We start from the raw sequence: 21223 nt of genomic DNA, 5'->3' as shown, positions 1-21223 counted from the left end.
CAGCACTTGCAACATCCTGGGAAATAACCCTAAAGTCAAGAGAAGGAAGGTGAGACTCTGGACACATATAGGTTCGGAAAAAGTACTAAAGTGAGGCTCTCACTTCCTTCTTCTCACGTATTTTCTTGAAGGGCAGGTAGCAGAGGAATCAGCTCAACATCTTCCTCAAAATAAGACCGTTAATGGATCCCTGTTGCAAATGAGCAAGGTTTCAGCTTTAGTGCTAAGAGAAAATGCAGAGTTAACGTATTGAAACTCATCCTCTTCCCAGGCCATCTTAAGTGCTGCCTGTGGTCAAAATCCACCTGTCCCTTTCCACAGGACATTCTGAAGTTCTTACTGTTTTTTGGTTTTTGGTTTGTTTTTTTTTTGGGGGGGGGGGTGGTGCTAGGAGAGAAAAGAGGAGTTCCTTATTGAAAATACAATAGTAATTACAAGCAGTCCATGGGTTCTGAATAACATCCGTTCCTAAGTCTGTCTTTAAGTCAAATTTATAGGTAAGTCGGAACAAGTACATACAGTTCTTATTTAGCGTAAGTTAGTCAAATGTTTGTCTTGGTATATGGTATGTATTTTACCTTTCTATTCATATGAAACACTTAAGCAAACACTTCCCAAACCATGCAATGCTTTCACGAGCGTCACAAAGTAGTGTGTGTGTTCGTTATTACAAACCATTGTATTTAACTCAAATTTTTAATATAATCGGCTTTATGGCAGTCCATTCTCAAGTAAAAGCTGTCCCTAAGTATGACATCCATAATCCAGGGACCGCCTGTGTAAAGGTAACCTTGGCTTTGGAGTTGGGCCCTGGACGAAGGCTGACAACCTAAATGAAATTTGAAAGTGATTGCACAGCAGGTTCAAGAGTACATAAGTAGAGTGCCTTCTTGCTCCCTCTCCATCAAACACTCACTCCATTTCTTTCCCTTTCGGTTTCTTTCTCATGCTTCAGACTGGTTTTTGTTGTTGTTCTGTTTGGAACAGCATATAGGAAAATACATTTTCTTTTTAAATGAGAATATGGGATTTTAATTTTTTAAATCAGAAGGAAAATTCCAATAAAGAGCCAGAGTTAATCAGTTTTTCTTATTTTCAACAAAGCGCCTATCAGGTATCATGAGAAATAGTAACTTTAAGGGAAGTTTTAAGGGTATATACTCATTTACCACGCATGAGAGCCAAAGACTTCATGGTAGGCAAGCGGACTTCCCTGGCTTTTTGGTCAATACAAGCACATCTCAGAAATCCTACTTTTGCAAGTGGTATAGTCTTTTCTCCGTGAAAGGTCAGAGTACCTCCATTTTCAACATCTTTTACCTCCTAATCATAAGACCTCAGTAGGAAACAAAGAAGAATAAATTATATACTCTGATCCTATTCACATAAAGAAACAAATTTTCTATTACTGCTCATTCATTGTTCTTATTTCCTTATGGACTAATCATCTAAAAAAATATTTAGTGATGGCTTATGATGAACAAGGCACCGACATAGACAGAAATTGGTACATAAGTGACAAAAATGCAAAAGGTTATTTTATTTCATGTTTCCTAAGCCTGAACAGTCTTTCTGACATTGTCTGATAATAAAGCTTACATTTACTTAGACATCCAATTGTAATAACTAGAAATAGAATTACTAAGGGTGAAAATAAGTGGAAGGTTATTCTAGTTATACTCTAAGATGAAATATAATGTTTAGAAAGATTCTGAAATGTGCTACTACCTTGATCTTTTCAGCCATATAGCCTCTTTAGTAACTTATTTCAAGCAGGCTTTGTTTGATTTTGTTTTCTTTATTTTAGTAAAGCACAACTGGAGGCGAATGATTTGCAAGGTGACAACTCTCTGTACTTATTTTCCAACAGACCCACAAGTCTGTCATCAAAGGATCTTAGCAAGTACTCTGAAAAATCATAAAAATTGAACAATTTTCTGACTTAAAGAAATACTTATTGTGCCCCTACTTGTCACTAACTTTCTTCAACACGGGAATACTGGTCTCCAAAGTCTTTGTAGCTTTTTGGAGGATCTCTAAGACTGGGCCCATAGTCTTGACAATTTCCTCCAATTGACTTGCAGCTGACTCTAAGGGATTCTTGGCATTCTCCTCTTGTAGTGCATCCTGCAGTTTTTTCAAGGTCTCCGTTGTGTTGGTTTCAGGAGGACCTGAACTCGTGCTTGTCCCAGATGTGGTGGCATCTGATTGCTCTTTAGTGTCTTTCCTATAGAAGTCACTCAGCTGAAGATTCATGATGGGAAATTTCATTAAGAGTGTAATAGAAGAGATCAAAATCCCAAGGACATTGCCATGACTCAGAACAGAGACAATGAGTGGTATATGGGCGTTTTTGAACACTTTTTTGGCTGCCTGATGCAACCCCTTTACACTGGTACCCTGCTCAACCACAGAACTCATGGCCGTTGCAATCTTAGAATGTAAAGGCTCATCTTGCATGTTTTTGTTCATTGCATCCACTACCGATTGCATCTCCGTAACAATTTTGAGCATTTGCTCAAAGAAATCCTTAACTTTACCATCTTCCTTCACGGCTGTCAAGAGGATCTGGGTATTCATATTGCGGTTAAACAATTCAATAAGTGTGTTTGTGAAGGAAGCAATATTTTGCATGTGAAAGAAGAACGTATTGGCAGCTTGAGCCAGCCTCTCTTTATCCTCCTCTGGCTTTGAAGACATTTCTCCAATAAAGAAATTGCAGCACTGCAAAACAAAGCAGTAATCCAAATGAAAACTAAAAGCGGATTTGTCAACCATAAATAGACTGAAAGTATACTCTAAACATGACGGTGCCTCCTGTCAAGGGCAAGAAAGGTACACAGGCTTGAATAAAGACTTAGAGTAGGTTTTCTCCCCATTTGTTTCATTTCCTTTTTTTTTTTTCATTCTTCACTTCTTTATGATGTTGTCTACTACTTGGCCTGTGACACTGGAATATAATACAGAGAAGATTTTGACAAAAGCAACTAAAAAATAAGAAAAGGACAGGGAGATAGAAGAAGCATGTTCAAAAAGCTGCAGTATCTAAAGGAGCTCAGATACACATTTCAAGTTTGGATAAATAGCTGCTGCATAAAATTAAGAGGTCACTTCACAGGCCTCTTAGCTCACCCCTCCTGCAGAGCTTGAGCGTCTCTGGGCCTCACCCTTCCCAAAGAAGATTAAGGCCTTCTAATGTAGCCTTTTAAAATGTCTGTCCTATTGTCTAAAAATGTTTCCATACTTTCATTACAACTCTCCCTCTCCTGCTATGGAGAGGAGTGTTTAATATCTGTTCCCAGTGTTCACGGTCCTCTCTTTTGGATCTCTTCTAGAATTCTGATCTAGCAATCACCTCTCCTTTCTCTTGTATCCTCCATCTCTCCTCTTCGTTTGTTACTTCCCCTTTAACTACACACGTGCTCATCCCCTAGTTTCCTACTTAGTTTAAAAAAAAAAAAAAAAGTTTAACCCAGGTTTCCCTACAAGTAATGATTCCATCTCATTCTTTCCTTCAATTGTCAAATTTCTCAAAAGAGAAATTATTTAAACCGAAAACAAGCCCGTTGCCCTCAAGTTGACTCGGACTCATAGCGACCGTACAGGACAGAGTAGAATTGTCCCATAGGGTTTCCAAGACTGTAAATCTTTACAGAAGCGGACTGCCACATCTTTCTCCTACAGAGTGGTTGAGGGGTTTGAACTGCCAACCTTTTGGTTAACAGCCAAGCGCTTAACCACGGCGCCACCAGGACTCCTTGGGAAATTCTTTACACCACTGTAATTTGTTGTCTGTCTCCCACTATTTTACTATAGGGCACCAATGACTTCTAATCATCAAATCTATTGACCTATTTCCAGGCCCTAACCATCTTGAGTTCTCTGTATTATTTAAAACTGTCAAATACCTCTTCCTATTGAAAAATGTCTCTTCCTGATGTTGTACATCAACTCCATGATGTTGTACAATTCCATGATGTTGTACAACTCTGGTCCTCCTATAACCTAAGCATTTATTTTCATCCTTCACAGGCTTCTCTTCTTCCTCACACCACATGACTCTCCACTCTCCTAAGCTCTCCCAGGCTGTGCCCTTGGCCCTCATTATATTCTACACTCTCTCTTGGAGATTTCATCTATCCCCATCACTACAAATGCCGCCTGCATGCAGATGACTCCTAAATCTCCCAGTGTAGCCTGGACAGCTCTCTTGAACTCCAGAGCCACATTTCCAACTATCTATGGAGCCCTGGTGGTGCAGTGGTTAAGAGATGTGGCTGCTAACCAAAAAGGTCAGCAGTTTGAATCCACCAGCTGCTCCTTGGACACCCTATGGAGCAGTTCTACTCTGTCCTATAAGGTTGCTATGAGTCGGAATCCACCTGATGGCAATGGGTTTGGTTTTTGGTTTTATTGGCCATCCCAACTGGAAACTGCACCAGTACTATCCACACCGTGTATCCCAAACTGTACTCCTCTCCTCAGGCCCCAACAGCTGTTGATTCCGTGCATTTATTTCCATCTAACCCCTCCTTTGCATTCCTGTAAATACTACTCTAGCTGTTAGCAGACATTACCTCTCACCTGGACAATTTTAATAGTTTCACATTCGTCTCAATACTTTTAGTCCAGGGATCACAATAAACTGGCAATCCACAGGATATATTTTGTTTGGCCCACCACAATATATTTTCCAAAATTTGTATCAGTTGTCAAGTTTAAAAACTGAAAGACAGAAATCTGGATTTCTATTTATTATTGAAAACATGAGATTAACTGACAACACTAAGCCCCTGTTCCCAGTTGGAAAATCTACCTAGAACTGAGTCTATCCCCTTTGGACTGGACATTCACCCTCTATACCCTATTGTCTTATACTAAATGTCTTAATTGCTCATATCACTTGTCCAGATACTATAGGCATTGGGGTTGGTGCCTCATGCTTAATTTTCTATACCCACTAATCCAGTTTATATAAAGTGACGTTCCTGAAATCCAAACTTCCTCACATTATCCCATAATTAAAAACTTTCAATGGTTCAATATTGCCAAGTGAATAAAATACAATTTTCTAGCATGGCATTTGGGAGTCCATGGGTGGTGCAAATAGTTAATGTGGCTGGCTGCTAACTGCAAGACTGGAGGTTCAAGTCCACCCTGAGACATCTCAAAAGGAAGGCCTGCCAATCTACTTTCAAAAAACCAGCCACTGAAATCCCTGCGGAGCACAGCTCTACTCTGACACACATGGGGTCACCAGGAGTCAGAATCGACACAATGACAACTGGTTTTAGCATGGTATTTAAGGCCATCCACTGACTGTTCTCAATTTTCCACTACTTTCCTTTCCTTTACCTCTCTCTTATATACCCTCTTCCACCAGCATAGTGGATTAAATATGTTCCCTAAAAATGTTCTCCATTTCTTTTGTTCATTTCCTCTTCTCACAGCATTCTCTCCACCTTGCATTGTCTCCTGCATGCCCTATCCACCATATATCGGCTGAAATTCTACTTATCCATCCACAGCCAGTTCAGATACACTGACCACACATACTTTTTCTGTTTTTCCCCATACTTCTCCATGGAGGGGCCCTAGGATATGTCAAAGGCAAAATAATCCACTGGGACGACAGTAAAATAACACCCCACTTAGCCCTTCTTTAGGACTATAGGGCAGCACCGTTAGGTTTTACAGGTTTCCTGGCTGGCCGCTGGATTCTGTATCCTCTCCTCCCTGTTTCCTGCACGAGTTATTCTTGTTAATATATTAAGAAAAGCTATCATTTAGTAAAGTTTTGCCATATATAAGGTACCATGCGAAGTGATTTACATGAATTATCTCATTTAATCCTGATGACGATTCATAAATTATGAACCATTATTCATGTTACACCAATGGAAAAACTGAGAGATGAAATGACTTGCCCAGGGCTACCTGGCTAGTAAGTAGTACTCTGGGTGTACAAAATCGGGACTGTTTGATTCTAGAGCCTGTGGTCTTTCTACTAAGTTATACTGGGGCTCAGTGATTCTCTTGCTTATAAGGTGTCTTTGCTGCAGGAGAATCTATGGGGATCAGGATAGAACCCAGAGAAAGAAGAATGGAAGACTCTGGTCTAGGCTTTTAAGGGAAAGGAGTCAAATGGATCTAAGGTTCTTATATTGTCAAGACGATTTATCAGGAAGAGAGATCATGGTAAAGAAAAGAGCCCCTAACCAGGAAAGAGTGAAATAATAATAATAATAACATAGGTACACATTTAGCTAGAAATATGCTGATTTATCTCTTGAGAACCTAAACAAAGCATCAGCGATAGATGGGGGGATGGGGGTACAAATGCAACGGAAGCCATAGGAACCTTAGTATCTGGAATAGTAGACAAGATGGAATCCCAAAGTCTGACAGCTGCAATCAAAGGGCTGTCTTCTCTACCAAATTGAATTAGCTTAGTTGTACAGCACTTTTCAACAATAAAAAGTCCATTAAGGAGCAGAAAATAAGTTTTACCACTTTACTAAGCGTATATTAATACAGTAAATAGAAGAATTCTGAGGACTAGGCAATGCAAAAATAGCCTATAAACAAGACAGGCAGAGGGACCCAGCAGACTAGCAAAGCCTGTGGGTCATCACATTCCATCAGAAACACCCAGATGAAACTAGATGAAAGAGCACTTCGCCAGTCCTCCAAAACTACTGCTGAGCTACTGAACCAGAAACACAGCCAGGTAAGCAATATGGGTGTTTCTATTAGCATTGATATAGTACTCTACATTTCTCTATATTAAGGGCAACTTGAAATAACATGGCAGTCTTGAATCCTAGTCATAAGACATTACTATAATAAAGTAACAAAAGAGTTTTGTTATAAGAGGACCCCACGGCGTGTTGTTTGTAATTATTTTTCTCTGAAGACACTAGGCAAGGAAAAAAATGAACTTCTAGGATAGTATTAAGTCAGAGGGGGAAGATAAGCAGTAAAGACATCAATTTTAGAAAGAATTAAGCATGAAGCGACACTTGTGTGTTCCATGTGGGTGGATGGTAATATTTCCTTTTATGTCTTTAACATTACTATAGGCACTCAGCATACCTCTGTTGAAAGAATGAATAAGGGATCTAACACGAGTTAATGCATAGTGCTTATATTCCTTCAAAATTTATATTACATTTAATTATCACTGGGCATTTGCTGTTTGTCTCCCAACAGACTGTTACCTTCTTGAAGGCAAGGAACATCGTCTATTTTTTCTTTAAATGCCTCAAGGTATATAGTAAAGGCTTCCCAAGTGAGCATTTGATAAATGTTGATGGATGATCATGATATTCTGCTTTTGGTCAGAAATATTCTTAACTTATTTTTTTTATTAAAGGCCATGGTTTTGATTTGAATTAAAGAAGGCTCAGAAGTAGTTAATAGCTGTTATTTTTCTCTAGAAAAACTTGCATCACCTATACCCTATTTCCACATTCCTGAATAGTGAGCCTTGCATGATAGCAGGACCCAATATGGATAGTGAGGAAAAGTAACTGCAGGGAGAAACAAAAAATCTCAGAAAGCACTAAGCACTGAACATCAGAGATATAAACAGAACCACCAATAGTTTTCTTTCTTTTTTAAAGTTTATTATGGAAAAGTTTAGACATATGCAAAAGTAAAGACGATAACATAATAAACTCCATGTACCCATAACCTAGCTTTAAAAATCATCAACACAGTTCTCTATACTCCTACCAACTCCCCCTTCCAGATTATTTAGAAGCAAAACTCAGACACTCCTTCATCTTTAACATTTTCAGTGTGTATTTCTAAAAAGGCAAGCACTCCCTGTTTTGAAATTTAAGCATACCAAAAAAAAACAAACCCGTTGCCATCGAGTCGATTCCGACTCTCTCCCCAAATCAACAATATTTAAACAGGACTGTCTTTGACTTTAAAATAGACACAGTGTTAAAGAAGAATAAAGTGGGAGGACTGACATTGCCCACGTCAAGGCTTCCTACAAAGCTACAGTAATTAAGACAGTGTGATATTGGTGAAAGACTAGACAGACAGATCCGTGGAACACAACAGACAGCCCAGCAGCAGACCCACACAAACAGACCCAGTGTCCTGCTGTAAACATTTAGTTTGGGTAACAGTGGGAAAGCTTTCAGATTGCAATTTATGAAACATACCAAAAGTAATAAAAAATTAAGTTCCACCGGAAATTATCCTGGGGAAATAATCCAGATGATGAAGGGGGAAAGAAAGCTATTTGCAGCAAAATTCTCATCATAATGCTATGTATGATAATAAAGGTATCGAGGAATTATTAAATTATGGCAAAGATACTTTATGGAATATTTTATATCACCAATAAAATAATGATTATAAAACTAGATATATGGGTAAGTGTTCAAGTGAATTAACGTGAGATGAAAATTTTATTTATATTATTATTACAACTTTGTAAAAATATATATACATATGAACAAATTTGGGGAAGAAATAATAAAAAGCAAAAACAAATGTTAAAAAAATATATATGATTGATAGTGTCTAATATTTTAAAAAACTTTATCAAAATTTTTACTTTTAATTTCTCCATATTATAATTCTACCATCTATCAAAGCAAAAATCACACATCACATTCACCAGGAAGCTTCCTTTGATCGCCTCAATATTAATTTTTCCCTTTAAATTCCTATAATACTTAACAGTCAAAAGTATTGACATCTCTCCATTTGTTTATCTTGAGGTTAATAGAACCACACTCCTCTTCTGTAAGCCATGCCTTCAGATAATGGCGCATGATAGCTATTACAAACACTTTCCATTTCTTCAGGGTAAGGAAGATTCCTCTCACCTGAGTATCTGAAAAGGGGTGTAGCTGGGGACAGTCAATGCACTACTTTTATTCACAAAAGTATCCTACATATTTTTAATTTTAATGTGATAATCAAACAATAAATTTTCATTTTTTCAAAAAAAATCTAAAAAACTGTATAGTATCCCTATAAACCTTGACTTTAAAGATACAATCGTCAATATATTTCTAGAATTTTTTTTTGAATTGTACTTTAGATGAAAGTTTACAGAAAAAACTAGCTTCTCATGAAACAGTTAGTACATACATTATTTTACGACTTTGGTTAACAACCCCATGACATGTCAGTATTCTCCCTTCTCCACCTTGGGTTCCCTATTACCAGCTTTCCTAACCCCTCCTGCCTTCTAGTCCTTGCCCCTGGGCTGATGTGCCCCTTTAGTCTCATTTTGTCCTATGGACCTGTCTAATCTTTGGCTAAAAGGTGAACTTTAGGACTGACTTCATTGTTGAGCTAAAAGGGTGTCTGTACAATCTCGGGGTTTCTCCAGTCTCTGTCAGGCCAGTAAATCTGGTCTTTTTCTGAGTTAGAATTCTGTTCTACATTTTTCTCCAGCTCTGTCCGGCACCCTCTATTGTGATCCCTGTCAGAGCAGTTAGTGGTGGTAGCCGGGCACCATCTAGTTGTACTGGACTCAGTCTGGTGGAGGCCATGTTAGTTGTGGTCTATTAGTCCTTTGGACTAATCTTTCCCTTGTGTCTTTAGTTCTCTTCATTTTCCCTACCTCCTGAAGGGCTGAGACCAGTGGAGTATATCAGATGGCTGCTCACAGGCTTTTAAGACCCCAGACGCTACTCACCTGAGTAGAATGTAGAACATTTTCTTTACAAACTATGTTATGCCTATTCAGCTAGATGTTCCCTGAGACCATGGTCCCCATAGCCCTCAGCCCAGTAATCGGTCCCTCAGGGAGTCTGGATTTGTCCATGGAGCTTCCTACCCTTCACCAAAGTTACCGCTTATCTTTTGTCTATTTAGTGTTTTTCCACCCCCACCCTTCCCCTCCCTTGTAACCATCAAAGATTGTTTCTTTTTGTGCGTAAACCTTTTTATGAGTTTTTATAGTAGTAGTCTCATAGAATATTTCTCCTTTTGTGATTGACTTATTTCACTCAGCATAGTGCCCTCCAAATTCATCCACATTGTGAGAGGCTTTGCGGATTCATCATTGTTCTTTATCATTGCATAATAGTCCATTGTGTGTATGTACCATAGTTGTTTATCCATTCATCTGTTGATGGGCATCTAGGTTGTTTCCATCTTTTTGCTATTGTAAACAATGCTGCAGTTAACATGGGTGTGTATATGTCTATTTGTCTGATGGCTCTTATTTCTCTAGGATATCTTCCTAGGAGTGGGATTGCTGGATCATATGGTATTTCTATTTCTAGCTTTCTCAGGAAGCGCCATATCGTTTTCCAAATTGGTTATACCATTTTGCATTTCCACCACCAGTGCATAAGAGTTCCAATCTCCCCACAGCCTCTCCAACATTTGTTATTTTCTGTTGTTTTGTATCATGCCAGTAATGCTGGGGTGAGATGGCATTTCATTGTGGTTTTGATTTGCATTTCTTTAATGGCTAGTGATCGTGAGCATTTCCTCATGCGTCTGTTGGCCGTTTGAATGTCTTCTTTGGTGAACTGTCTGTTCATTTCCTTTGCCCATTTTTTAATTGGACTGTCTTTTTGTTGTAGAGGTGTTGGATTTTCCTGTAGATTTTAGAGAACAAAACTTGGTCAGATTTGTAATAGCCAAAAAATTTTTCCCAGTCTGTAGGTTCTGTTTTTACTCTTTTGGTGAAGTCTGTCGATGAGCATAAGTGTTTAATTTTTAGAAGATCCCCGTTATCTAGCTTATCTTCTGGAGTTCATATGTTGTTTGTTATGGTTTGTATCCTGTTAATGCCATGTAGTAGGGTCTCTAGCATTGATCCTATTTTTTCTTCTATGATCTTTATAGTTTTTGGTTTTATATTTCGGTCTTTGATCCATTTTGAATTAGTTTTTGTGTATGGCGTGAGGTATGGGTCCTGTTTCCTTTTTTTGCAGATGGACATCCAGTTTTGCCAGCACCACTTGTTTAAAAGACTGTCTTTTCCCCATTTGATGGACTTTGGGCCCTTGTTGAAGGTAAGGTGACCACAGGTGAATGGATTTACATCTGGGTTATCGATTCTGTTCCATTGGTCAATGTATCTGTCATTGTACCAGTACCAGGCTGTTTTGACTACCGTAGCTGTGCAGTAGGTTCTGAGGGCAGGTAGTGTGAATCCTCCTACTTTATTCTTCTTTTTCAATAATGCTTTACTTATCCAGGGCCTCTTCCCTTTCCATATAAAGTTAACAACTGATTTTTTTTCCATCTCTTTAAAGAATGTTGGTATTTTGATCAGGATTGCATTGTATTTGTATATTGCTTTGGGTAGAATTGTCATTTTCACAATGTTGAGTCTACCTATCCGTGAGCATGGTATGTTCTCCATTTATGTAGATCTCCTGCTTTCCTGCAGTAGTGTTTTGTAGTTTTCTTTGTGTAGGTCTTTTACATCCCTGGTTAGATTTATTCTTAAGTATTTTATTTTTTTAGGGGCTATTATAAATGGTATTGTTTTCCTGATTTCCTTTTCGTCATTCTCTTTACTGGCATATAGGAATCCAACAGATTTTTGTATGTTTATCTTGTATCCTGCTACTCTGCTAAATCTTTCCATTAGTTCCAGTAGTTTTCTCATGGAGTCTTTTGGGTATTCTATATATGGTATCATATACTCTACAGATAGGGACAGTTTTACTTCTTCATTACCAACGTGGATGCACTTTATTTCTTTTACTTGCCTTACTCCTCTAGCTAGGACTTCCAGCACAATGTTAAATAGGAGAAGTGATAAAGGGCATCCTTGTCTTATTCCTGTTCTCAAGGGGAATGTTTTCAGCCTCTCTCCATTAAGAATGATGTTGGCTGTTTGTTTTGTATAGATGCTGTTTATTATGTTGCGGAATTTCCCCTCTATATCTATTTTATTGAGTTTTTATCAGGAATGGGTGTTGGACTTTGTCGAATGCCTTTTCGGCACCAATTGAGATGATCATGTGATTCTTTTATTTTACTTATATGGTGGATTACGTTGATTGATTTTTCTAATGTTGAACCATCCTTGCATACCTGGTATGAATCCTACCTGGTCGTGGTGTATTATTTTTTTTGATACAATGCTGAATTCTGTTGGCTAGAATTTTGTTGAGAATTTTTGCATCTATATGCACGAGAGATATTGGTCTGTAATTTTCCTTTTTTGTGTTGTCTTTGCCTGCTTTTGGTATCAGGGTTATGCTGGCTTCACAGAATGAATTTGGAAGTATCCCTTCCATTTCTATGTTCTGAAATAGTTTGCACAGTACTGGTATAAGCTCTCCTCTGAATGTTTGGTAGAATTCTCCAGTGAAGCCATCTGGGCCAGGGCTTTTTTGTTGGGAGTTTTTTTTTTTTTTATTACCTTTTCAATCTCTTCCCTTGTTATGGGTCTGTTCAGATTTTCAACATCAATTTGTCATAGTTTGGGTAGGTAATGTGTTTCTAGAAATTTGTCCATTTCCTCTAGTTTTTTCAAATTTGTTGGAGTATAGTTTTTCATAATACTCTGTTATGACCCTTTTTATCTCAGTTGGGTCTGTTGTAATGTCCCCCATTTCCTTTCTTATTTGGGCTATTTGCATCCTTTTCTTTTGTCAGTTTGGCTAGAGGTTTGACAATTTTGTTGATCCTCTCAAAGAGCCAACTTTTGGTTTTGTTGATTCTTTCTATTGTTTTTCTATTCTCTATTTCATGTATTTATGCTCTGATATTTATTATTTCCTTTCTTCTGATGGTTGTAGGCTTCTTTTGTTGTTCTCTTTCTATTTTCTCTAGTTGCATAGCTAATATTCTGATTCTGTCCCCTTCATCTTTTTTGATGTGTGCATCCATTGCTATAAATTGACCTCTGAGCACTGCCTTTGCTGTGTCCGAAAGGTTTTGGTATGATGTGTTTTCATTCTGATTTGATTCTAGGAATTTGAGTCTATCTTTGATTTCTTCTATTACCCAGTTATTTTTTATTTTTAAGCAGGGTGTTATTCAGTTTCCATGTAATTCATTTTTTCCTTGCTCTTCCTGTTGTTAATTTCTACTTTGATGGTTTTGTGATCAGAAAAGATATTTTGTATTATCTCAATGTTTTGGATTTTGTTGAGGGTTGCTCTGTGGCCTGAGATGTGGTCTATTCTGGAGACCATTCCATGTGTGTTAGAAAAGAATGTGTACTTTGCAGGTTTTGGCTGGAGTGTTCTACATGTGTCTATGAGTACAAGTTGGCTGATTGTGGCCTTTAGATCTACTGTATCTTTGTTGAGTTTCTTTCTAGATGTTCAGTCATTACCGAGAACGGTGTGTTGAAGTCTCCTACTATTATAGTGGAACCGTCAATTTCTCTTTTCACTGCAGTTAGTTTGTTTTATGTATTTTGGAGCCCTGTCATTGGGTGCATAGATATTTATTATGGTTATGTCTTCATGATGGAGCCTCCCTTTAATCATGATATAATGCCCTTCTTTGTCTTTTATGGTGGATTTTGTTTTAAAGTGTATTTTATCTGAGATTAGTATTGCCACTCCTGCTCTTTTCTGGTGGCTATTTGCTTGATTTTTTTTTATCATTTGATTTTTAATAAATTTATGTCTTTGTTTCTAAGGTTTGTTTCTTATAGACAGTGTATTGATGGATACTGTTTTTTCAATCCATTCTGTGACTCTCTGTTTCTTTATGGGTGCATTTAGGCCATTGACATTCAGTGTAATTACAGATAGGTGTGAGTTTACTGCTGTTATTTTGTAGTGATTTTTTTGTGGTGCTGACGGTTTCTTTGTTCCTCTTACTCTCCTGTGCTGAATTTCTTTTGCTTGTGGATTTTTTTTCATTTCTTTTGTTTTTGTAAATTTTATTTTTACTGAGACTTCATGTTTTTATCTTTATTTTGATAAGTAGGTTTGTTAACTTTCTTTATGGTTACCTTGAAATTTACCCTTATCTTCCTAGGTTTGAACCAGTCTATTATTACTTGGTATCACCTTGCCTTCCTCTCCATTAGAAAGTTCTATACCTATACCATTTATTCCCTGTTTTATTGTTCTGACATTGTTGTCATTTACAGATTAACCTCTCTGGTTCCCTGTTGTAAATCTTTTGGTTTTGAATAGTCCTTGAGAGTTCATTTCCTAGGTTGGTATCTGGCTGGTGTGATCTTGAGTCCTACATTCAGGCTGTCATCTGATGTTGTTTGTTCTCAAACTGAAGTACTCCCTTTAATAATTCTCGTAAGTTTGGTTTGGTTTTTACACATTCCCTTAATTTCTGTTTATCTGGAAATGTCCTAATTTCACCATCATATGTGAATGAGAGTTTTGCAGGATATATTATTCTTGGTTGGCAATTTTTTTCTTTCAAGGTTTTATATATGTCATCCCATTGTCTTCTTGCCTGCATGGTTTCTGCCAAGTAATTAGAACTTAGTCTTATTGTGTCTCCTCTAAATGTGACTTTTCATTTTTTTCAAGCTGCTCTCAGGATTCTTTCTTTGTCTTTGGTTTTAGTGAGTGTGATTATGATATGCCTTGGTGATTTTCTTTTGGGGTCTATTCTATATGGGGTTCGTTGAGCTTCTTGGGTGGTCAGCTTTTCATCCTTCATGATATTAGGGGAGTTTTCTGTTAGCAAGTCTTCAATGATCCTCTCTGTGTTTTCTGTTTTCTCCTCTTGTTCTGGAACTTTGATCACTCACAAATTTTTGCTTTTGATTGTATCTCACATAATTTTCAGGGTTTCTTCATTTTTCTTCATTCTTTTTTCTGATTTTTACTCAAAGCTGTATCCAAGTGTATGTCTTCAATTTCACTGATCCTATCTTCCATTGTCTCAAACATGCTCCTCAGCCCTTCTACGACACTGTCCATTTCTGAAATCTTGTTGTTTATCTTTTGGTTTTCTAATTGTTGTTTTTGTATGATTTCTAGTTGTGAGTTTATTTTGGCATTTTGTTCCTGTATTATTTTCCTGAATTCTCCCTTTTTTTTTTTTTTGTCTGTATTTTCCATGAATTTGTCTACCTTTTCCATGAATTTGTCTATTTTTTCCCCATTTTTGTCTGCTTTTTGCTTCAACGCTTGCATAGCTCTGAATATTAGAGATTTGAATTCCCTATCCAGTAGTTCTACTACCTTTTCTTCTACTGGAAAGTCATCTAGTATTTTATTTTGGATGCCTACTGGAACCATCCTATCCTGTTTTTTAATACGTTTTGACAGTATCTGCTATCTTCAGGACATTCAGTAGCTATTTTCTTCATTTATTGATCGTAGATTTGTTTGTTTCATCCTGCTTTTTTGTTTTATTTGGTTATGTCTGAGCAGGCAGGCTGTGCATTCTTTGTTGTTTGCTTGTGTGTGGTCACGATAATTTTCACTTCCTTGTCCAATAAGCAGCACCGGTTGCTCAGCTATGGTGCAGCAGGGCAGGTCCAGCTGAAGGGGAGGGTCTGGGAGGGGTTGTTTGTAGCAAGTACTGGGGCTGACAAGGTGAGCCAGGGGTCAGTGCGGCCATGCCTGTGCTGCTCGGGAGTGCAATGTTCAGCACACAGTGCAGATAGGCAGGAGGGAGAAGGAGGGGGAGGTTGTTGTGTGTGGAGCTAGGTTGGGTATGGGAAAGAAGAGAGGGAAATAGAAGCCAGAAAAAAAAAGTGCTGAGGGAGCCTACTGTTGGAGTGGGGAGACGAGAAACCAAGAAATGAAGAAAAACAAAACAGAAAATAAATAAATGAAATTTTTTTTAAAAAATCCCCCAGGGATCCCACCGGCACAGCTGTGCAGACTGGGGTTGTTGCTTCCAAGCCACACAGTACAGCCTGGCTAGAAGAGGTAGAGATGATACCAGCATCAGGTATTCAGGGGACAGGAAAAGAAGGTAAGTAGAAAGAGATGAGAAATTGAGAAATGAAGAAAAATAGAAAGAAAAAAGAAAGAGAAAACAAACAAAGAAAAAAAAAAAGCCCCCAGGGATCCCACCAGCATGGCAGCACAGACTGGGGAAGCAGTTCCCCAGCCAAGTGGTGCTTCACAGCCTGTCAGGAAGAAGCACAGATGGCACACAGAGTCAGGTGTTCGAGAGAAACGAGGGAGAGGAGGTGAGAAGCAGGGAAGAAACTAAAAGAGGCTGAAAAAAGCAACACCAGCAGCAAAGAAATGGCAGTGAAGAAGCCGGTTGGTGTGGGCAGGGTGTATCCATGAGGCATGGAACCAGCACCTCCCGTGCCGCAATTGCGGCCCGCTGGGAAGTGTGGGATTGGCCTGCTGGGAAGCAGTGAATCAGGCCACCAGGAAGCAGTGGATCAGCCAGCTGGGAAATTCACCGGCCAAGAAGCTGCGGATTGGCCAGCTGGCAAGTGGCAAAGGCCGAGTAGTGGGAGGCAGGATGCGGGGTGGGAAAGTGTGTCTCACTAGTTACTTTGTCCTCTGTCTCCTGCTGGGAGCTCCGTGAATCTGTTTTACCATACTCCCTGTCAGCTGATCTCCAACAGGAGTCCAAGATGGCGGATCCATGCTGCTTTAGCTGATAGGGGACCTCCTCTCATAACTCTCCTCCCTCTCTGTTCTCTGTCAGTTTCTTATTCCATTCAGTGCTTGGTTGAGTTCTTTATCTCTTCATTTGATGCTTAGGGTTCCAGGACTGATGTTTGTCTCTGTTTTACTTTGTTTTTCGGGTCTTTAGTGTGGAGGGACGGCATGGTGCTTCTGTCTATAGCACCATATTGGCTCTGCCTCCTCTAGCATTTCTTATATGCTGTTTAATCTTGAATTTTTACTCCTCAATTCAACAGAATTGCAGAGGTTAGGTTCAATAAGCTAGAGTCTTTGTTTCAGTTCTAATTTCCTAAAACATGCTCATCACTGGTATCACCACTTCCAGATTTCCTTCTCATTTTTATGTCAGAATACATGTGATTTACAAATTTTGTATTAACAACAAAGCTCTCTCCTGAAATAAAATTTTACCCACTCAGTGCTCAAATATGCAGAGCACAAAAAAGCAAAGCTACTTCAACAAAGGCTCTGGTGAAATAAGGTGGAAGTCTCAGAGACCTGGAGCTCCACCTGCTGGCTATCCCTTCTTCATCACAAAAAAAACCAAACCTGTTGCCGACAAGTTGATTCCAACTCATAGTGACCCTATGAGACAGAGTAGAAATGCCCCATAGGGTTTCCAAGGCTGTAAATCTTCACAGAAGCAGACTGCTACATCTTTCTCCAGAGGAGCAGGCTGATGGGATCCAACCTCTGACCTTTCGGTTAGCAGCTGAGCACTTACCCACTGTGCCACCAGGGCTCCAACTTAACAAACTACTATAATAAAATATTCAAGTAACAGCAAAAAGTCTCCTCTACAAAAGTGCATGGTAACTGCCCAAACTGAACTTTTCACTGATAGCAAGCACCACTATGTGATAACTCAAATTACATAAAACTTCAAATTTATCATACAAAACAGGTATCTGAGTGGAGCAAACATTTTGAGCTGGGCTGCTAACCAGTTGTTAACTGAAAGGTTGGTGGTTTGAACCCACCCCGTGGCTCTATGGAAGAAAGGCCTGGCAATCCGCTTCCATGAAGATTACAGCCAAGAAAACTCTGTGAAACTCAATTCTACTCCATAACACATGGGGTTGCCACGAGTCAGAATCAACTTGACACTAATAGGTTTGGTTTTGGTTTTATCATACAAAACGTGCAGGGATCAGAGCTGGACTAAGAAGTCCACCAGTTAGATAGCTATGTGATGGTGCTAGTCTTTAAAAGTCACCAGCTCATCACTGAAAATTTAGCAAGATGAAGAAAAGAATATGGCCCAGAATTCCTCACAGGTACGTACTACATATGGCTGGTAAGATACCCCTTGAGGCATGCCTGAATAACAACCATAATCTTTACGGGAAGGTGACTCCAACCAAATTGCAAGGCTTTTGTTTTGCTGAGTGGAATAAGCAATTTGGGAGTCAGAACTAAATTGTTCAGGGCAATCGTGGAAACACAGCACATTGCCAACTACGTCTCTTCACATGGTGTTTAACCTGTCCTCTAAATGTTGAACACGTGTTTAAGAACATCAGTTTGAAAGTGTACGAATTGTTAACCCTTCCTGGGTAAACAAATGTCTGCATATGGCTCCAGTGTCAATATACATTAAGGTGTAAGTTGTTCAAAATTTGAATTTGCACAAGTCAAGGACTGCCTGTCTCTATATTTTTTTTATGACATATCGCTTTCAACTTGACATTGTAGTTTTAGACCTGTCTTAACTCCTTAACTAGATTAGAATTTCTGTAAAAGCAGGGACCATGTCTTTTTCATCTTTGTATGTTCTACAGAGCATAACTTAGTAAAGTTACTCTATTAGATGAACTGCTGCTGAATGAATGAATTGCTTCCTTCACCAGGTACTTCAAATCTTACCTATCCAAACAATTCATTAGCTTCACCAAACGTCACTTCCCCTCAATTCTTATCTTTTCTTTTCTCACTGTTGGGATAGAAATAACCTTGAGCTGTGTTAAGCACTGGAGCTCAGACATCCCTGAGCAGGTGTGGGGGCAGAGCTCCTGGAAGTGCATTTTTGTGAGGGTCCCCCACCCCCAATGCCCCAAGGAAAAAAAAAGAACTAGGAAGGTAAGCTTGACTCAGAAAAACAAGTTTTTTCATTAGAAGTGAAAAATAACATCTCTTACTCAAACTTGCTATTGACACAAAATGATTGATCCATGTCTGAAGCCTAGGAAGAAGAGCACATGCGCAATGGCTTGAGCATTTAAGGGCAGGTGGGGAATGTTACTTTTGTAGTTGAAAAAGTATCATGAATTTATTTCTGGTAAGATTTAACTTTTTCTATCAGTTTATTAGCTACTATTTCTCCTTTTGGAGGAGCCCTGGTGGTGCAGTGGTAAAGCGCTCAATTGCTAAGCGAAAAGTCAGCGGTTTGAACCCACCAGCTCCTCTGAGGGAGAAAGATGTGGCAGTCTGCTTCCGTAAAGATTACAGCCTTGGAAACCCTATGGGTCAGTTCTGTTCTGTCCAGTTCTACTCTGTCCTATAGGGTCGCTGAGTCGGAATCGCTCGATGGCATGGGTTTGGGATTTTATTTTTTTTCTTCTTTTACTATCTGTTCAGGGTTGTTTGCTCATTTAGTTATAGATTATTACCGGGTTTTTAAATTAATAATAATGTTCTTTAGAGACTAATTTTTTTTTCATTTTTCTTGCATTTTTCCCAGTTGACTTTCAGTTGTTTTTACATGGACGTTTTTGTCAAATTTTTTTGTGTGACTTTTTTCTTTAGTTTTAAGCTTATACAGTTGCCGTCCATAGAGACATTTGAAAATTATCCACTATTTTCTTCTATTTTATTGATTTTTTTTTGCATATATTACACTAATAAAAAAAAATTCTATCAACTTTTAACCCAAAAGACTAGCCCATTATGCCAGGACCATTTATGGGATAATAATTTCAATTATGTTTGATTTGGGATTCTGTATTTATCATATATTAAATATGTAGAAGGGCCTGATCAGGGCTATTTTGTTTCATGAGTCCATCTACTCTTGTGCCTCTGTGATACGGTTTAGTAATGTGTTTTGAGAGTTTTAATATTGGGGTGGGGGTGCTTCCCATCATTACCTTTCCTGAAAAATAAATAATCTATAGTCTTTCAGACACATTTTAGGATCAGTTTGCCAAACTGTGTTAAAACGATGAGTTAATGGGGAAGGAACTGACCACCTGAAAGCATTTAATCTCCCATCTGGGGGTCCCATCTGGGAGGAAGTTTCACCTTTCCATTGGATTATCTTTAGGTAAATAGAACCATACACCTTTTCTATAAGCTATGCCTTTGGATAATGGTATATAATAGCTGCTAGAAATTTTTCCACTTTTTCAGGGTAAGAAAGATTCCTCTCACCTAAATATCTGAAAAGGGAGGTAGTGGTGATCTTCTGAATTCAAAGCCAGGAACTGGAGTTTTCATGACATCATCTGAAAACCAGAAGCCAAAAAAAGAAAAAGGCTTAAAGGAAAATTCCTATTAGAAAAAGGAGAAATCAAAGTACAAATGTGTGGTTATCAAATTGCAGTCTGCAATTCCTTGGTGAGTTTGAGAACATTTAATGAGGCTCTTAACAACTTCTTTAAATGCAATTTAATAGATCTGGAAAACACAGATATTTTCTAAGTATTGTTTTGTGGATATTTGTTTCTATCACAGATGTGTGTGTACTGGGTAATGGATAAAAATGAATTTCTGACCATGGTCAATTTTATTCTACCAGAAGCTTCAGTTTATTTTTCTAAATCTAACAAAATAAATTACTGTTTATGTTTCTAATCCATTTTAGAAATTCTTCCCTTTACTTTTCCAAATTATATCTTTATGACTTGGAAAATAAGTTAGTTTCTTGTTTACTTTCTTGAGAGAAAACTATCTTCAGTCCTTCATCTCATGCTTGAGGTTCCTTATATCCAGGCTAAGAACCATGATCCTAGAGTAGATAGGGCTCAAATTAATCAGGATGCTGGTTAATCAAAGAGTGAATGTGCCATAGCTCACACAGATATAGAAACAGCACTTCCTTTTCACTTTCTTTTCTCCCAAAAGTTTAAAAGAATAAAATGCTAGGCAGATAGTAAGTGTCTTAGCCATCTAGCACTGCTATAACAGAAATACCACAAGTGGATGGCTTTAACAAAGAGAAGTTTAGTCTTTCACAGTTCAGTAGGCTACAAGTTCAAATTCAGGGTGTCAGCTCCAGGGGAGCACTTTCTCTTTCAGCTCTGGAGGAAGGTCTGTGTCATCAATCTTCCCTTGGTCTGGGAGCTTCTCTGTGCAGGAACCTCAAGTCCAAAGAACGCACCCTGCTCCTGGCATTGCTTTCTTGGTGATATGAGCTTCCCATGTCTCTCTGTCTGCTTCTCTCTTTTATATCTCAAAAGAGATTGGCTTAAGACACTATCTAATCTTGCAGACTTCATCAGTATAACTGCCGCTAATCCATCTTATCACATTATAGTGATAGAGTTTACAACACATATGGAAATCACATCAGATTACAAAATGGTACACAATCATACAATACTGGGAATCATGACCCAGCCAAGTTGACAGATATTTTGCGGGGATACAATTCAATCCATGACAGTAATCCTACTCGACATGTATCTGCTGAATAATATATATTGTTCTCAGCTCAAACTTAGATTCTGCATTCAAATAAA

The 21223-nt window shown here is 38.4% G+C and overlaps 1 protein-coding gene across 1 annotated transcript; it reads right to left on the bottom strand.

Moving 5' to 3' along the window:
- Positions 1-1965: 1965 nt before the first annotated feature.
- Positions 1966-20071, bottom strand: CUNH12orf60 (chromosome unknown C12orf60 homolog). Its single transcript, XM_004387339.2, has 2 exons — positions 19914-20071; positions 1966-2724 (listed from the first exon to the last, which is right to left on the bottom strand). The coding sequence occupies exon 2, from the start codon at positions 2698-2700 to the stop codon at positions 1966-1968; it is 735 nt and encodes a 244-aa protein (XP_004387396.1). The 5' UTR covers positions 2701-2724; positions 19914-20071.
- Positions 20072-21223: the final 1152 nt, after the last annotated feature.

The sequence above is a fragment of the Trichechus manatus genome, unplaced genomic scaffold (assembly GCF_000243295.1).
Source record: "Trichechus manatus latirostris isolate Lorelei unplaced genomic scaffold, TriManLat1.0 scaffold00184, whole genome shotgun sequence".
Taxonomy (NCBI): Eukaryota; Metazoa; Chordata; class Mammalia; order Sirenia; family Trichechidae; genus Trichechus; species Trichechus manatus.
Note: the sequence above shows the minus strand (reverse complement) of the source record. Positions and strands in the feature narration are given on the sequence as shown.